The 17,800-nt window shown below is 38.9% G+C and overlaps 1 protein-coding gene and 1 non-coding gene across 8 annotated transcripts in view; both read left to right on the forward strand.

The window, feature by feature from the left end:
- Positions 1-17,800, forward strand: part of CACNB2 (calcium voltage-gated channel auxiliary subunit beta 2) — a 410,486-nt gene that overhangs the window by 348,544 nt on the left and 44,142 nt on the right. For all 7 annotated transcript variants that reach the window (XM_043478990.1, XM_043478992.1, XM_043478996.1 and 4 more), the window contains 3 exons: positions 11,942-12,064; positions 14,439-14,575; positions 17,595-17,671. In XM_043478990.1, the coding sequence (XP_043334925.1) occupies positions 11,942-12,064; positions 14,439-14,575; positions 17,595-17,671 (337 nt within the window). The remainder of the gene's footprint in view (positions 1-11,941; positions 12,065-14,438; positions 14,576-17,594; positions 17,672-17,800) is intronic.
- TRNAC-ACA lies at positions 4,034-4,105 on the forward strand. The gene has a single exon. It is a non-coding gene; the product is annotated as a tRNA-Cys (tRNA).

Raw genomic sequence — 17,800 nt, forward strand, 5'->3', positions numbered from 1 at the left:
GTGGGGGTTAAGAATTTCAATGAAGAACTATAAACAAGTGTAAAAAGCTATAATGAAGGAACACTGATTTAAATTGTTTGAAAAGTTAGCACAAATATGAATAAGTGAAACTTTGAGAAGTTATGAAATAAGTCAGCTGTACAGTATTGTCATGTGATATTATGACATGTAATAGGAATTGTGGGAAAATTTAAGAATGAGTAGAAATAAATGAAAATGAAAGCGTTACAGAAGAGGCTATAGTCTGTCTTGATAACAATACAGTGTCTATAAGAACATGTGCTTTTGTAGCCCCAAAATACCTTGATTTGAATCCTGGATCCTTACTGTTTAGACTCACGAGTATAAGATTTTTATGGAGATTAAAAGGCTTTTAAACTCAGTTGTTTCTATGTAATAAGAACACAATGAATTAAGCATTTCTTAGTTATTGTGGTCTAATAATATTTGAGAAAATAAGTCTGTTTACCAAGCTAAGCCATATCTTTCTATTGCCACAGATATGCTCAAGTAAGTCACATTATTTGTACCCAGTAACCATCTGCTTTCTCTGAAACCTTAACTCACAGAAAGTCATGGGGAAGTTGGATATATCCCCGACTTGACTGAAAATGTCTTGAGCAGATCTTTGAGATGCCTTTACCAACAATCTTTAGAGTAACTACATGTGTTAAAGTAATTAAACCAGGAGGCCATTAGGCAGGTGTCTCTAATGACTTGATAACCTCTGTAAGCACACCTAAGCCAGAGCCTTGTACTTCTAAGTGCATGCTCACCCAGAAAATAAAATTTAAGTACAATAAATCACAAACAGCCAACCGGGTTTTCCCAAACAAGACAACCGCTAAAGCTGTAGCCAATCACATGATTTCCTTGCTTTGCTGCTGTATCTTCTCCATGAACGCCTAGCTCCTGTTGGTTGGAATGCCCCTCAACACTTTTGGTTAGGTGCTACCTGATTTGTTTCGATGTTTGCTTGAATAAAACCTTGAGGAGTTTCCCTGGTGGTCCGGTAGTTAAGACTCTGCATTTCCACTGCAGGGGATGCGGATTCAATTCCTGATCGGCAAAACTAAGATCCCACGTGGTGCACAGCGAGGCAAAACTAAATAAATAATTTTAAAACCTTGGAAATGTTTATATGCCTCAGCTTATCTTGTAACATAGATATTGTCAGAGTTTAATGGTAGGTGTTCAAATGATAACTTTGCATCTAAAAATACAACCCAGTTAATATTCAGCATTTGTCATGATTAGAAGAATATTCATCCTATGAGCTGATTTCTGCCTTCTTTCAGTTTGGATCCCTTAAGGATGCTGTTCTACCCTCTCCAGCACAGTGCCAGTTAGTCACAAACCTTGGGAAAATCTTACAGCAATAAGTACGGGTAGCAACAAACGTTTTTCAAGTGTCCAGAGAGTGACCAGACTCGGTTTCATGTTCAGAACTTGCCACCCACAGCTCTCTACACTGATTCATTCCCTGCCAGAACATTTGGTTTTGGTCCTGGAGATACTCTGCTCTGGTGTTTGAAGGTTGTTTTCTTTTTTTTCTGTTGAAGAAAAACAGAACACTCGATGTGAAATAAACAATAACCAAGTCAGTACACAACAGACTTGCCTAAGTGTGGATCCCTAGAACTGTGTGGTCTTAACTGAAATCACAGCTGTTGGAGTGGAGAAGAAAGTGAAGATTACAGAATTAAAACAAAATATAATGTGTCTCTCCCTATTTGTCAGCCTGTACTTTATAAAGGCTTTCCTTGCACTTGTTTAGAATGCTCCCTGGGGTATTCTTTGTAGTGTATAATTTTCTAAATCAGTACAGAATAGACATTTTTATAACGGTTTAAATGCAAAGCAGTAGTTTGGAAGGGATACCCCTGTTGATTCCTCTTAATTTTTACAGTCCTTTCCTTGTCGCAGAATAAAAATAGTAAGGAAAACCATGGTGGCGACATGTCAAAAAAACCACTTGGAGTTAAAGATTCTGGATGATTCTGAGCTGCCCATTGTGGACTGAGGCGTTTCATAGAACATTGTGCCTGGCCCCTGTCAAGATGGTCTTCCATCACCACACTTTTTATTTTGTTCTTTAAGTTTTTACTCTTTCAGAAAAATAGAAATAGTATAAATTAGGGAAAACCAACTAATAAATGGGACAGCCACATGGGTGAAATTTTAACAGATAAGCAAAGAGAATGAATGGAAATGTCAGGTTGTTATTCAGGAGTTGGAGGTAGCAGCTGTACAAAAAATGTGGCCAACCAATAGCTAAAGAGAGTTAGCAGGTATGTTTGAACCCAGCCTCTTATCAGCTGCCTTAGCTGAAGCTGCTGGGTCTACTGTAGACACAAGTTTCCTGGCTAGCATCTCGATGGGCTTAAGGAAGGAACCCTGTATCCTGCAGCATCCTGCCCTGTGAAGTTTGCAGTGTTGGATTTTAAACAAAATAGATGCCAAGATGTGTTAGAAAAAAGGAGTGAATTTTTTTTTTAGTATTTATCTCTTTGGCTGGTCTGGGTCTTAGTTGTGGCACGTGGAATCTTTGTGGCATCATGCAAGATCTTTCCTTGTGGCACATAGACTCTCAAGTTGTGACACACAGGCTCAGTAGTTGTGGGGCATGGGCTTAGTTGCTCCATGGCATGTGGGATCTTCATTCCCTGACCAGGGATTGAACCCACGTCCCCTGTATTGCAAGGCAAATTCTTCACTGGACCACCAGGGAAGTCCCAAGGAGTGAATTTTGATTGACTTGACATTTTCCTAATTTTCTCTGAAAAGTATATAGGAATTTTGTATAATGAAATAATCTTTGGTTGCAAATGACACTTTGATATCAAAATAATGTAGATTAAACTTGTGTTTTTCATTAGCAATATAGACCGCCCCCCCCGCCCCCGCATTGATTTACTTAAGGCAACTGTTTAGTCTTCTTGGCCTCCCGTAACAAAATGGCATCGTCAGCATGGCTTCAACAGAAGAAATGGGTATTCTCAGAGTTCTGATCCCAGACTGTTTCTGCTAAGGCCTCTCTCTTTGGCTTGTAGGCAGCCACCTTCTCCCTGTGTCTTCACATGGCCTTTTCTCTGAGGCCTCTGGGGTCTCCTCTTTCTCTTCTAAGGATAACAGTACCATCAGATTAGGGCCACACCCTTATGACCATCTCTAAGCAAACCCTGAGTCCATAACAACTGAAGAAAAAACAAATTTAGGCATTTTAGTTTCTTCTTCTTCTTCTTTTTTTTTGTACAACATGCCTAAAATAAAACTTGCTTGCTCCTGAATTTATACCATGAGATTCTAAATAACTTAAGAACTACAGTTCTCCTGCTTGGTAAGACTAATCAATAGTAAAATTGAATATAGACAGTTCTGTTCTTCTTAAGAGGCTGACTTAATTGAAAACGACTTCACCTTTCTTCTCAGGCCAGGAGACAGCTATTCTATAACCCAGAATAAATAAAGTGCAGCACTTTCTCGCCATATTGGTTTCTTCCCCAGTGACCTGGAGGAGCTGCAGTGCCTTTTGAAGATGCCATTCTCAGGAGAGACAGCTCCATGGGGAAAATGAAGCCAGTACACTTTTATTGAAAGTGGAGTTTTATTTTTATGGCTGCGCTGGGTCTTCACTGCTGCACACAGGTTTTTCTCTAGTGGGGCAAGCGGGAGCTACTCTCTAGTTGTGGTGCCTGGGCTTCTCATTGTCGTAGCTTGTCTTTTTACAGATCACAAACTAAAAGGCGTGCAAGCTTCAATAGTTGTGGTGCGTGGGCTCAGTAGCTATGGCTCCCCAGCTCTAGAGCACTGGCTCAATAGTTGTGGCATGAGACTTAGTTGCCCTGTGGCATATGGAATCATCCTGGACCAGGGATGGAACCCATGTCTTCTGCATTGGCAGGTATGTTCTTACCTACTGCTCTACCAGGGAAGTCCAGAGAAGGCTTTCCTAATACTGAATGATGGCAGACTACCCCAAAATTGAAGATATTATCTCTCTTCTTTGTATAGAACTTCTCCTTTGATGACTTCCCTGGTGGCTCAGATGGTAAAGCGTCTGCCTACAATGCAGGAGACCCGGGTTCGATCCCTGGGTTGGGAAGATCCCCTGGAGAAGGAAATGGCAATCCACTCCAGTACTCTTGCCTGGAAAATCCCATGGATGGAGGAGCGTGGTAGGCTACAGCCCATGGGGTCACAGAGAGTCAGACACAACTGAGTGACTTCACTTTCACTTTCTCCTTTAGTAAGTTTATCTATTGGATGCTTGCTTTTCCTGGTGACTGGTAATTAATCCTTTATATGACCTCAGATCCAAAGTGATGAGCTCTCTGATAAACAAATTGGAAAGGTGCTATATGTCTTCCTACCCAGAAAAATAGATCTTTGTGTCATTATTATTCTGAGCTTCACCAGGCACACTGATTTTGTAGCTTTGAGTACTGCCTGATTTCAGCATTCAGAAATAATTATTTCAATTCAGTTTTTTAAGGTGAATATAATATTTTAAGGATTACCATTATTTACTCCCCAAAACACTTTTGCAAGAGCTTATCTACTTTTTAATCATCTATGAAAAAATGAAAAATCAGATATTCCTTATCTTTTGCTTCATAAATAAATTTAACTTATATCAGGATTTTAACTCATTTCAGTGGTGTTTAAGGAGATACTATTTCAAATTTTGTTTTAAATGTACGCTTCTTTGCTTGATTCTTAGTTAATATAGCTATTTTCTATTTCATAAGTATATATGTATGCTTGCACTTACATATATGCATATCAATCATATAAAACAAAATCCTAATGAGACCAACGTTAGTTCCTTAATGATTCATCCATTTGATTTTTATGGGCCCTGGAACCATGGTAACAGAACTTTGCCTTGAGTAGGTGCTGGATAAGCTCCTGATGATTGATTCCTCTAACAGAAAGGAATCAATCCTTTAGTTCAATCCTTTAACCATTATTAATGTATACCTAGCACTTTGGTAAAGGCTTGGAGGCTGGCATAAAAAATAAATAGGAATATAAATCATTTGCCTGAAAAGGGTTATAACCTAGTTGAAAGATCATCTCAGGAAAGTAGGTTAAAATGTTCCCAAATATATAAACTTTATTTGTATATATACTGTAATAGACACATCTGTGAAATTGCTGTAGAAAATTCAAAACAAGATGGGGAATGGTAGTTTTAAGGCCATTATCTTTTTTTAACTTTTTATTTTATATTGGAGTATAGCCAATTAACAGTGTTGTGATAGTTTCAGGGGGACAGTACAGGGACTCAGCAATACATATACATGTATCTAGTCTCCCCCAAACTCCCCTCCCATCCAGGTTGCCACATAACATAAAGCAGAGTTCTCTGTGCTATGCAGTAGGTCATTAAGGCCATGATCTTTTAAAACTGAGGGACAGTGGTTTTAAATCTGTAATCTCTGTGATGATGCTCATGACATTCCCACATGGTATGGCTAGCTTCCTATAAATCCATGACCTTGACTCTCAAGTGGGCTTTAGTCCTCCTTGGCGGTCCCACCATAGTTACTTCCCTTGTTCATTTAGACTTCCACACTCTGAATTACTTCACTGAGTTTTTTCTTCTCTTCTAAAACCTCCAATTCCTTCTGCCCTGTCTTTACACCCACCTTTCTGTTCCACTGGGAAAGGGAAACAATTAGAGGAGGACATCACATCACCTCTGTGGCCAGAATTTGCCCTTGTTCATGCTGCCTCCTTGCCTCTGGGGCCCCGTCCTCCACTTACACACTGGATCTCACCGCCTCCTCTGCCAAATCGAAAACAATGTTCTAGCACTTCTGTCCTCTGGTTCATAGATCATCACATTTTTTTTCTCCCTCTCTACTGACTCATTCCCAACAGCACTGATTTTTGTTATTTCTCCTACTTTAAATGAAAAAAAAAAATCTTGACTCACTTTTCCTACCACCAGTCACCCCATTTATTTCTTCCCTTTGTTGAAAAATTCCTTAAAAGAATTGTCTGTACTTACTGTATCCAGTTCCCCTCCTTTTAATCTCTTTTAACTCCAATATGACTTTATCTCCAGCAAGCAGCTGAGTGGGCTCTGGTCAACAGCGACCTCCAGGTTGTGAATCCATGTGGCAGGTGCCAGCGTTCAGTATTTGACTGATGAGCAGTGTCTGACCCAGTTGACCACTTCCTGCTCCTCGAGACACTTACCTCCTGGAAACCAGGAGTCATTCTGCACTTCGCAGTTCTCCATTCTTTGGAAGTTGAGGCAGTTTTGTAGTTGGAGTGCCCTCACGTATGTTGATTTCCTTGGCAGTATCATCCAGATTTACCACCTTATATCTTTTTTTATTTTTTGACCATGCTGCAAGACATGGGGAATCTTAGTTCCCTGAGCAGGACTTGAACTCACGCTCCTTTTAGTGGAAACACAGAGTCTTAATGACTGGACCGACAGAGAAGTCCCTGCCACCTTGTATCTTTAGCCCAGATCTTTCCGTCAGACTTTCAGACCTTGAGCCCTCTTCCAAAGTCTACTTGGATGCTTCATATCATCTCAAGCTTTACACATTCAAAACATGTAAAACTTTGGTATGTTCTATAAAAATATTGAATCACTAATTGCACACTTGAAACTGATACAATATTGTAAGTCAACTGTACTTCAATTTAAAGGAAATGTAAAGTATTTTATTTTTGCCTCCTGTGCACTTAGCCCTCCCCTGTGTATCACCCGATGAGTACATTATCCTTCTCATAGCTCAGACCCAAAGCCTTTGGCATCATTGTCAGCTCTCTTTCACACCCTTATCAAATCTATCAGCAGATTTAGTTGATTCTACTTTGAAAACATATCCAGAATTGGACCTTTTTTTTTCTTTTTTTTTTACCACTTCTATTGCTGCTGCTCTGATTTAAACACCATCATCTCTTCACGTGAGTAACTGTGAGCATCTCCAACTGATTCTCCTGTTTTTACTTCAAAGTCCCCAAATCTTTTCCGTTCACCAGCCATCACAGTCCTTTTAACATGTCAGACCACATCACTCCTCTGCTGACAAGCCTCCAGTGATTTTCATCTCACTTAGAATAAAAGCCACACGTCTTAACTCTGAGCTACAAAGTCAGGTATCGCCTGAGAGCTCTGACCTCATCTTTTGTTAGCTCCCCTGGTCCCCCGCACCCCGCTATTCTGAGCTCCTTGTCTCCGAGCGCATCTGACCCGCTCCCACGTTAGGGCCTCTGCGCTGGCTCTTCCCCCCGCCTGGAGTTCAGGCGCCTGCATTCTCTTACCTCTTCATGCTTTTGTCCAGACACTACCTCCTCAAGGCAGGCTATCTATACGACCCTGGGAAATTGTCCCTGCCCTGGCATCTGTCACCCCGGCTTTCCCTACCATGTTTTCCACAGAATTTGTCTCTTTCTAACATGTTGTATACTTTATTTGATTATTATGTCTATTGTTTACAATCTGTCTCTGCCCCTCTAGAATGTAAGCCCTTAGAGGGCAGGGAATCTTAGTTTCTGTTGGTCATTGATGTAATCCAACTGTCCAAAACAGTGCCTGACACATAAATAATGGATGGATGGGTGGACAGATAGGTGGGTGGGTGGATGGATAGATGCGTGGGTGGGTGGGTGAATAAAGAGATAATTGAAAACTCAAAAGAGGCTTTCCCTAAACACCTCATTTCACACTGCCAGTCTATCTTCTGCTCGTGGTCACTCTATTCATATAACTTTGCTTTACTCTATTCCTTATTTGAAATCATCAACTATCTTGCTTAAGATATCTCCTCTACTAGAATATAGGTTAAACTTTGTGAGGGTAAGAACCTGAGATAGTAAGCATGTAGTTAATAAATATTCATTAAATTAATCCATTTTAGACAGGAAACTTGAATTTCTCAAATCAGTTAACTACATATGTAAATTTTATTTTATGACAAATCTGTGATTAGTTGCTTATTCAGTCTGATTCAGTGTTCAGTTATCAGGATATATAAATAGTTGTTACATTCTTTTTATCACTGTGGTTTGCTTTGGTTTGCTATTAAAGACTTCTCAGGGTACCCTTGATACTTTATAATAAACTACCAAAGATCTTTTAAAAGGTCAATGATAGGCAAGTATTAATAAAGCAGATAGCTCTGATCATATTTCTGAAAGTACCTCACCATATCTTTGTCTGAGTAATTCCATTGTAAGTCTCAATGGTTATAGTCCTACTTGAGTCATTTAAAATCATAGAAAAGCATAGCAAGTTTTATAGGAAATTATTATGTACAAGAAAATGGATCAGAGACTCATTAAAATGTTAAACTGTCTTTTCTGCAGTCTCTTATAATAGGCATCTGGGTCATTTAAATTCTTTACACTTTTCAATTTCTTTAAAAAATACTACAAGTTGAAAGTCCTTAATATTTAAGAAAAACCCATTGTAGACTTGAAAACAAACTATGGATTTCTCTTATATGTTATTAACTATTAATGGTCTCTGAATGAAAATGGAAAAACATAATTTGCTATTTAGCATAATAAAATGTATTAAGAAATGAAGAAATTGATGCCTGAAAATTCAAGTAACTATTAATCATCAGAATTCTATTTTTATTCTTATTTGAGTGAATTTCATTTTGCTTTTTAACAGTAGGTATTCCATCATTAGCACATTTTTAATTAACTGTATGTAAACATTGTTGTAGCCATTAAAATGATTAGCTTCACTCTTAACTCATTAAGTGATTGTTTGGGAAGCAAGCTCAAAAGAAAGCCATGAATTTGTGATAATTTGTCTTATCCTATTTCATGACCAGAGATTTGGGGGTTTGGTTTTGTTTTTGAGCTTCCACATATAAGTGAGACCAGACAGTGTTTGTCTTTCTCTTATTTCACTTAGCCTAATGCCCTCCAAGTCCACCCATGTTGTTGCAAATGACGGGATTTCCTTCTTTCTCATGGCTGAATAGTATTCCTGCATATTCCTGCATGCGTGTGTGTGTGTATCTCACATCTTTATTATCCATTCATCTGTTGGTGGACACTTAGGATATTTCCGTGTCTTGACTATTGTGAATGATGCTGCTATGAACATGAGTCTAGATATCTCTCTGACGTAGTTGTTTTGTTTTCTTTGGATATATGCCCAGAAGTGGAATTGCTGGATCCGATGAGATTTTTTAGTTAATGATCTCCTACTTAACAGTAATTAATTTCTGACAGCCTTAGGTCTAGTGATTCTAGAAGACTATGAAAAAATAATAATTGCTCCTGCTATAAACGTAAAACATATCTCTGACCGGCACTTAGGGGCTTCCATGAGTCAGGCTTCCAAGGTGCCAGTGGAGCTTCTTTGGGTTGTGGGAAAAATCAAGTCCTGCGGCCCCAGAACTGCCCACAGTCCATCCCCCTGGACCTGCCCGCTGGGCTCCTATGCTGCTTGCTGTGTAAAGCTCCTCATCTAAGGGAAGCATGGTTGGTCATAGGAGTTGAGACAGGTGGGGAGTCACACTCGGAACTGTAAAATCTAAGAACATAAAATCATCATCTGTTGCCCTGGTTATTATATGCTAACCTTCACACCTCTTCATTTTTCTTTTCTCAGTGTTCCCTCTTCCTACCACTCCAGTGTCTGAAAAGTTGGTCATTGGGAAAAAGAGAAGAGATTTTCATAGGATCCTTTATAGAGTTGTACATTTAAAATTTAGATCTTCCACTGGTTTAAATATGTGTGTGTGTGTGTGTGTGTGTGTGTGTGCACATATGCGCGCATGTGCACTACACTTAAATTCTGTATCCTCCAAGGAATTTTTAAGAAGTCCCTGAGAGAGCTGAGAGATCATGTCATTTAAAAAAAAATCTTGGATTTATATTTTAGGGATCAGAAACTCTCTCCAATAGTGGATTGATTATACTCAGAAAATCCTATTTCTAGTAGTAAAACTGAGTCTAATTAAAACTGCATCTTAGGGAAAAGGGCACCAACATATCCTGCTGGTTGCAGTTTAAATTGGCAGAGCCCATTTGGACAGTAGTTTGGAATAGATTTTTAAAAGGTCTTGATAACTCATGGCTTACTCATGCTACCTCTGGGAATCTATCCCAAGGAGAGGATCCTAAATAGAAAGAGGCTTTTTGTACAAAGATTTTTCAAAGCAGAATATTTATCATAATGAAAAAACCTCTAAACCTAAACGTCGAAAAAGGAGTTGAATTACCGAGGTAATTTTTTAAATGGTAGAGTAAAAAGAAGTGTACCACATGAAAAACTACTATGTTACTTTAAGATTTGGATATGAATTAGGTACATTATGGTTATAGCTATGAGAAACAAATTTCTATATTATTTAAAATGATATTTCCATTTTTCCCCTGAAATACCGTTTGCATTGTCACGCATTGATGTATATACACTACCGTGTGTAATACAGACAGCTCGTGAGAAGCTGCTGTTTAGCACAGGGAGCTCAGCTCAGTGCTCTGCGATGACCTAGAGGGGCGGGATGGGGAGAGAGGGAGGCTTAAGAGGAAGGGGACATATGTATACTTATGGCTGATCCCCGTTCTTATGCAGCAGAAACCAACACAACATTGTAAAGCAGTTATCCTCCAGGGAAAAATAAATAATTTTTTTTAAAAAACCAGGATTGTGTTTCAGTGGTAGAACTATTAGGCAACTTTTACTGTTCTTTAAAGTTCATATTTCCATACGAGGAGCAGCCCTCTTCTATTATGAAAACTCGTAATGGATGTCACAAATTGGATGTCATGTCTTTCAGTCCCCTTCCTGTCTACTGTGCCTTTATCTAGAACCTGGACCTCTTTCCTGCATATTGTGGATGAATCTCCGTAACCATGGCTCTTCTAAACTCAGCCCTCACCCAGACAGTAGTCAGCTAGAATAGATTAACTATGGAAAATTCAGAAGTGAAGATGGGTTCTTTCTATTCCAGTTCCCCCTTATCCCTCATGAGCAGTCCTGATGAAGAGCTCTTTGAATAGGAAGAAACAGCTCAGAAGAAATCCTCTTGCCCACATTGTGAAAGAAACCCAGTGCTAGTTAATACCTCTTTTCACTATTTCTGAGTTTACCTGTTTTTTTTAACCTTGTGATTAAGCAGGTATTGCTTGACAGAGGACAAAATGTATCTGTAAATTTGCAAAGCATCAAATGGTGAAGAATAGCTTACTGAATGTTATCATCTTTAGTGACTGAGAAAACTCAAGGAGGACAAATATTAGAATAGAAAGTCATTGCTTTCATGATACCCAGCAGCCATGAATATACTTTTTAATAGTCATAAGATATATTCCTTGGTTCTTTCTTCAGGCAAAACAAAGTATGTTTTAGAATTATGTCATTAAAGAAAAATTATTTTTTTAACTTTTGGCTGCATTGGGTCTTAGTTGTGGCATGAGGGCTTAGTTGCCCTACGGCATGTGGATCTTAGTTACCCAACCAGGGATCAAACCAGAGTCCCCTACATTGGAAGATGGATTCTTAACCACTGGGCCACGAGGGAAGTTCCCTCTTCTATTATTAATTAAGGTAGTTTGGGGGTGGATATGGCAGTGGCCAAGTCTTTTTCACTGAAACACAAGAACTTGGTATTTCAAACCTGTGTATGTTTCCTGATTTCCATTTGTTACAAGTTTTTATGTTGTAAACACATATTTCAGTAGTTCATCTTTACCTTCATTGTTTGGAGTGCTTTCATAAAGCATAGTGGCCTTTTTCTAGTTCAGAAATGGGTGTATGTGGCTGAGCGCCCAAAGGTTTCCCATATTGGAAATACTAAGATGGTGTTTTGTGATAAAGAACCAAATTGAGGAAAAACAACAACTGTGACAACAGTTACTCCGTGTATGTTTGTATTTTGAGGGGAAAAGAGAAGGAACACTTGTTTCTTTTTTTATTTTTTGCCCCCTTTTTCCATTTTAGACAAAGCCCGTTGCATTTGCAGTTCGGACAAATGTCAGCTACAGTGCTGCCCACGAAGATGATGTTCCCGTGCCAGGCATGGCCATCTCATTCGAAGCAAAAGATTTTCTGCATGTTAAGGAAGTAAGGAGAATAATTGCAATTTCTAGCTGCATGATTTTTTTTTTACCTTGAAACATCACTTCTTACTTCTCATTACTGTGAAATAGCACATGGATAGCCATGATTATATAACATACACATGAAATCAGTGCCTCTCAACCTTTTCCAAAATAAATATAACCTTTTTAAAGAAGAAAAAAGTCACAGGCTTCTTGGAATAACCTCAAGGCTCCCCTGGGCTCTGTGACCCAGAAATCAAGAACCACTGGAGTAGATGATCCTTTTTTTATACTTAACCTGTACTTTTTCTTTTAATGTTTAACCTTGACCATGTGTCATTTGCCCCTCATGTCCCAAGTTTAAGCATCTGAGGAGAGTTTAATAATAGTATCTAGAATTCACGGTCTCTCCTCTCTGCTAACAAGGTCTAAACTCAGACCGCTGGTGCTCTTTCTCCTTCTTTGGTGGTGGATTGCTGTAGGGGAAGGAGAAATGGATGGAATTAGAGCCAATGAGACAAGAAATAGATATCAGGAACATCCCTTTTCCACCATGCCAAAAGCCTCCACTTTCTGTTAACAATGACTCAGTCTGTAAATTGGAAAAAATTCACTCTTAATTAAGGTTTATTTTGAGTCAACATTTATCAGAGCCTGCTTTGCCAGAGATTTCCCCTCCATGATGTTCTCAGGCTGTGAGCGTGAGACTTTCTTGAACCTGTAGGAATTTACCAGTGGAACACTTCCATCTAGGGAACAGTGTGTCCTAGGGAGCACATGTCGATGTAATTGCTCAGGCACTAAAGGCTATGAGCAAAAGAGGTGATGACTGCCATTGAAAGAGCCTAGAGAATATAGAGCCTACCATTTCTTTAACTTTTCAAAAGAGCTGTTATTTCTGTTCAGCTAGGAAAAATTGGAAGTTAAAGAATCAGTCGCTCAGTCGTATCCGACTCTTTGTGACCCCATTGGACTGTAGCCCACCAGGCTCTTCTGTTCATGGTATTCTCCAGCCAGGAATACTGGAGTGGGTAGCCATTCCCTTCTCCAGGGCATCTTCCCAACCCAGGGCTTGAACCTGGGTCTCCTGCATTGCAGGCAGATTCTTTACCATCTGAGCCACCAGGGAAGAAAGTCCCTTGGCTAGGAAGGAAAAACAGAAAAAATTCGCAGAAGTACAACAAGTCTTAACTTTCACTTTACAACAGAAAGTTAGGTGAATCCAGGCTCCCATCCCAAGGGCTGATACTTAAAGAAAGAAAAGAAAAACAGGATGGATTTTCTTCTTTGAAATGCTGACTTTAAAAAAAAAAAAAAGCACAACATAAGAGTTACGAATTAAATTTTGTTTGGGCCAAAATGCGGACTATAGCCCAGGAGACAGCACCTTGGCTGGCTCTGAGAAACTGTGCCAAAGAGTCAGGGGAGAAGGCCAGTACCTAGGTGATTTTGGTGAAGGAGGAGTATATGCAATCAAGCACATATTTTTGCAGAAGGTTTCTGCTAGTCATGAGGAGCAGTCATCATCATGAAGAACTTTAGTGCTTTTCTAGATATGAGGAGATGTAAGCATTAGGCTCATAAAGTCAGCTCCTGAAAAATCTATTGGAAGACCTGTTCTGCCAGTTTTTTCAAAGCACAAAGTACCTCATTTCTGTTCTCCACCCTGAACTCCTTTCAGGAAGTGTTGAAGGTCAGTGGCTGCAACAGCACATGATTTAGTCCTTGTAGAGGTAGATGGCAAGTGCCAATTTGTAGTTGACAGAGATGTTCAAGAACAGGCTTGAAAAATACTATTCAGTTGAGGGACATCAAACCAGATCCTAAAGATATAGGATAAATATTCCAGGCATAAGAGAGAAATTGCCGACATTCACATAAGTTGAGAAATCATTTGTGAACACCAGATTGTGGTCATTATAAACCTGTTTGCAACAAAGATAAATTTTGTTCTGACAGCAGATATTTCAGGTGAATGTCAGTATTTTTCATTCATAATACTTCTAACTACTCTGATTATACAAGAGGAAGACATTCTGTAACATTCCCTAGTTCCTAATGGTCTCTTGTCAGGAAGAGCTATTAATCTTTGAATAGGAAGAGTTTACCCTCCTCGTGGTGCCAGCAGCTGCAATGGATTTCAGGAAAAGCTCATGGTCAGGAAAGTGAAGGCAGAGTCAAGCCAGAGATGGTCTGTTGAGCATCCTGAAAATACTTCACCTTTAGCATACTCAACACCTGAACCTACAGGTTTCTTGACTTGTGATATTTGAGGCAGAGTTCTCTGTAATTGCCATATTTCTCTCCACTGAAAAAAATTAACCGGGAAGATAAAGGATGTGAAGATTCATTTAACTTCTGTGCACTGATCTGAACAATTTTGATTTTCTGTTTAGAAATTTAACAATGACTGGTGGATAGGGCGATTGGTTAAAGAAGGCTGTGAAATAGGATTCATTCCAAGCCCAGTCAAGCTAGAAAACATGAGGCTACAGCATGAACAGAGAGCCAAGCAAGGGAAATTCTACTCCAGGTAGGAGAAAAACATCAAGTGTTTGTGTCAAAGTTCATACTGTACTATCATTCATGAACCGTTGATTGCTGTAATCTCCAATCTTTATTTTGTATTAGAAAATTTACATTGTATTCATTTCTGTAATGATGCAAAATCCATTGTCAATGACCATATTTTATTGTCAGCAAGAATTTCCTTTGAGTGCCCACAAACAAGTCAAATAGAAGATGCTTTGTGGTTTGGAACATTCATCTCCGTTCACTAGTATTTTATAACTCTCAGGCTCTTTTAGTTCAGACTGGTGGTAGGGTTTACTGAGAGCATTACAAATCCTGTATTTTAAAAACATCAAACAGCCTCTCATTTTCATCCTCTTCAAGAGAGAAAAAATTAATTGTTACCATGAAGGAAAGAAAAGAGCTAAGGTCATAGAGTATTACATTCAGGCTTTAGTGCAGAGGAAATTCTGAAGTCCTAATCTTTGGCTGAAAATACTCTGGCATCAAGCAATCGTGGTGACTAATCCCAGTATCTGGAGCTGCCTGGCACGGTAGGAAGATGTTTTAGAAATGACAGTCTTCGAGACCAGCAAGGAGCAGCTCTCTTGTGGTCTCTGAGTTTCATTTTCACTTAAGAAACTCAATTTTCAGTTCTACCCACTGCTTAACACTTAAAGAGAAACTCAGTAAGAAAGCAGTTAAAATTGTCCTTGCAGATAGCAATTAGATGAGTTATGTAATAAGCTGGGGCCAAATGATCTTTCTTCCTAGGAGTCTTAAGGCTGTTTGCCCTTCACTAGAATCATTAGAAGGGCTCCTCGAATATGAAGTAAATGTGAAAATGACCCCCTTGCAGACAAGTACAGGAACACGATTTGCTTCTTGCAGTTAAAGGATATGATATAGTTAAGTCTTTTCTTTAATGCAAATCACTAAGCTTTTGTTTCCTGAAGTTTATGTTTTATCTATTTCTATGAGGACAAAAAAGCCTTTGTCAAAGACCATATTTTAGTGTCAGCAAGAATTTTTTTTGAGTGCCCACACACAGGTCAAATATAAAATGCTTTGTGGTTTGGAACATCCATCTTCATTCACTAGTATTTTTTTTTTCTTTTTTTGCCCAAGTAGGTGAAAATACTGTTTTCTTGCTTTCTTATTCAGAGGTTTTTACATTTGTCTCCAAAAATTTTAAATATACTTTTGTTTTGAGGGCATAGCTAGAATTCAGCAGTATTATAAAACTCAGATTTGTAAGTTAAATAAAAAAAAAAAAAAATCAGCAGAAATCAAAAGCAGTAGAATTGGAGCCTGGCTCAAGAACATGACATTTTTATGGAATTAAATGTGAAGGGCAAATTTGCATTCTGAACATTTTATCTCTTTGCACTGTTTGTCACAGTTTTACACAACTCAAATAATACTTTGATTGTTATGAAAATTCAAAGAGAATGTAGAATAAATTCAAGCTTGAACTGGAATTAGACTTAATAGTTCAGGGGAAAAAAACAAACTTCTGGAAGAAAATGTTTTGGTCTTGCTAATGGGTATTTTTAAATAACTGCCAGAAATGGCTTCTCTAAATACCACTTTTTTTTTTTTTTTACTACTTTTACATGGTGTCTGGTGTCCTTGTTAAACATGCTGGGGTATCTTTTAAGAACCTTAAAAAGACACAGAGGCCTTCTGGTGGTTGCTTAAAGCTTTTGATGTTTGTCTTTTTTACACATTAAAATGCCAGGATGGTAGCAACAAAATTCAGCCTGTCCCTGGCATTTTAGTGGAATTTGTATTTTCTTATGAATATTCATAAAATATTAAACATATGTAAATATTTACAAAATCTCACCCTTGGGTACATAGACACTGTAGCAGATTACGTCCACTAGACCTGGGCTTGGCTATGATAATAAATGTTTGGCCATAAGATTGTCTTGCTGAAATTCCATGTCACTCTAAAAATACTCCTTTCCATCCACCTCTGTGAGGAGGTCATGTAGTGTATCATTTAGCCTGCAGGTCACTGGTAAAAGCATCAATGCCACTGATCTTATATTAACTCCAAAGTTTTTAAGACACTAAAGCGTGTCTCAGATCAAACTTTAGAATGTGGTAGTTCTGAAGTTCAGATCATTCCTAAATGAGCCAAGTTGAACCCTCCATGTTAGCCATGTTTGAGAAATGTTAGAGGTACACTCTGAGAGTTAAATCATGGAACACTGTCATGTTCTCTCAAGTGTCTTTTAGAGAAGGGATCCCCAACCTCCAGGCCATGAACCAGCACCAGTCCCTGGCCTGTCAGGAACCAGGTCCCATAGCTGAAGGTGAGCTGAACACAAGTGAAATTTCATCTATATTTACAGCCACGCCCCATCACTTGAATTACCTCCTGAGCTCCACCCCCTGCTCAAAGAACTCAGTAAATGTAACACACTTGAATTATCCAAAACCAATCCACACCCTCTGTTCCTTGGAAAAATTGTCTTCCACAAAACCGGCTCCTGATGCCAAAAAGGTTGAGGATCACTGTTTTAGAGGTTGGCAAATTTTATTATTGCTGTGTTGTTGGGTTTTTTTTTTTTAATAGATTGCTCATGAATACTTGAATACTGTCCATCTTGGTACACAAAAAAGAAGCAAGCTTCTTCTGGTGTACAAGAAAAAGGAGCAGGAACCCAGTGAAAAAGAAACAAGTGTGGGTGTTAGCCTGCGGGTTCTATGCATTGCTTCTGAGAGTCTTGAAAATGAGAAATCTATTTGCGATCCTGGCAGAGAATTTGACGGGTGCAGCAGGTACCCTAGTTTTCCTCAGTCTCTCAGGGCCTTTTCAAATTAAGCCTTGAATCTGAAACAGAGACCTTGACACAGATGTTTCAAGCACTTCAGGAACCCACTGGGAAATTACTCTTTGCCTCCTTGGAGGCAAGGCAGATTTAAAGTTCAGTAAAAATATAATGAGTAATCATGTTTATTGAGCAGTACAAATGTCTTCATCTCTGAAATAAGTATCAGTTGTAATATAAACTTTTGCTTTACTCCAGTAAATCAGGAGGAAATTCATCATCCAGTTTGGGTGACATAGTACCTAGTTCCAGAAAATCTACACCTCCATCATCTGGTAAGTAGGTAGTAAGTGCTGAACAATACTTACTGCATTTCATGCTTTTCTCCGTCTTACCTAGTTGTGTGAGTTTCCATAAACCGATTCACTAGTTAACCCTCAAGATGTTCAGAGGGAGCAGAAATG

This window comes from Cervus canadensis, chromosome 10 (assembly GCF_019320065.1).
Source record: "Cervus canadensis isolate Bull #8, Minnesota chromosome 10, ASM1932006v1, whole genome shotgun sequence".
Lineage (NCBI taxonomy): Eukaryota > Metazoa > Chordata > Mammalia > Artiodactyla > Cervidae > Cervus > Cervus canadensis.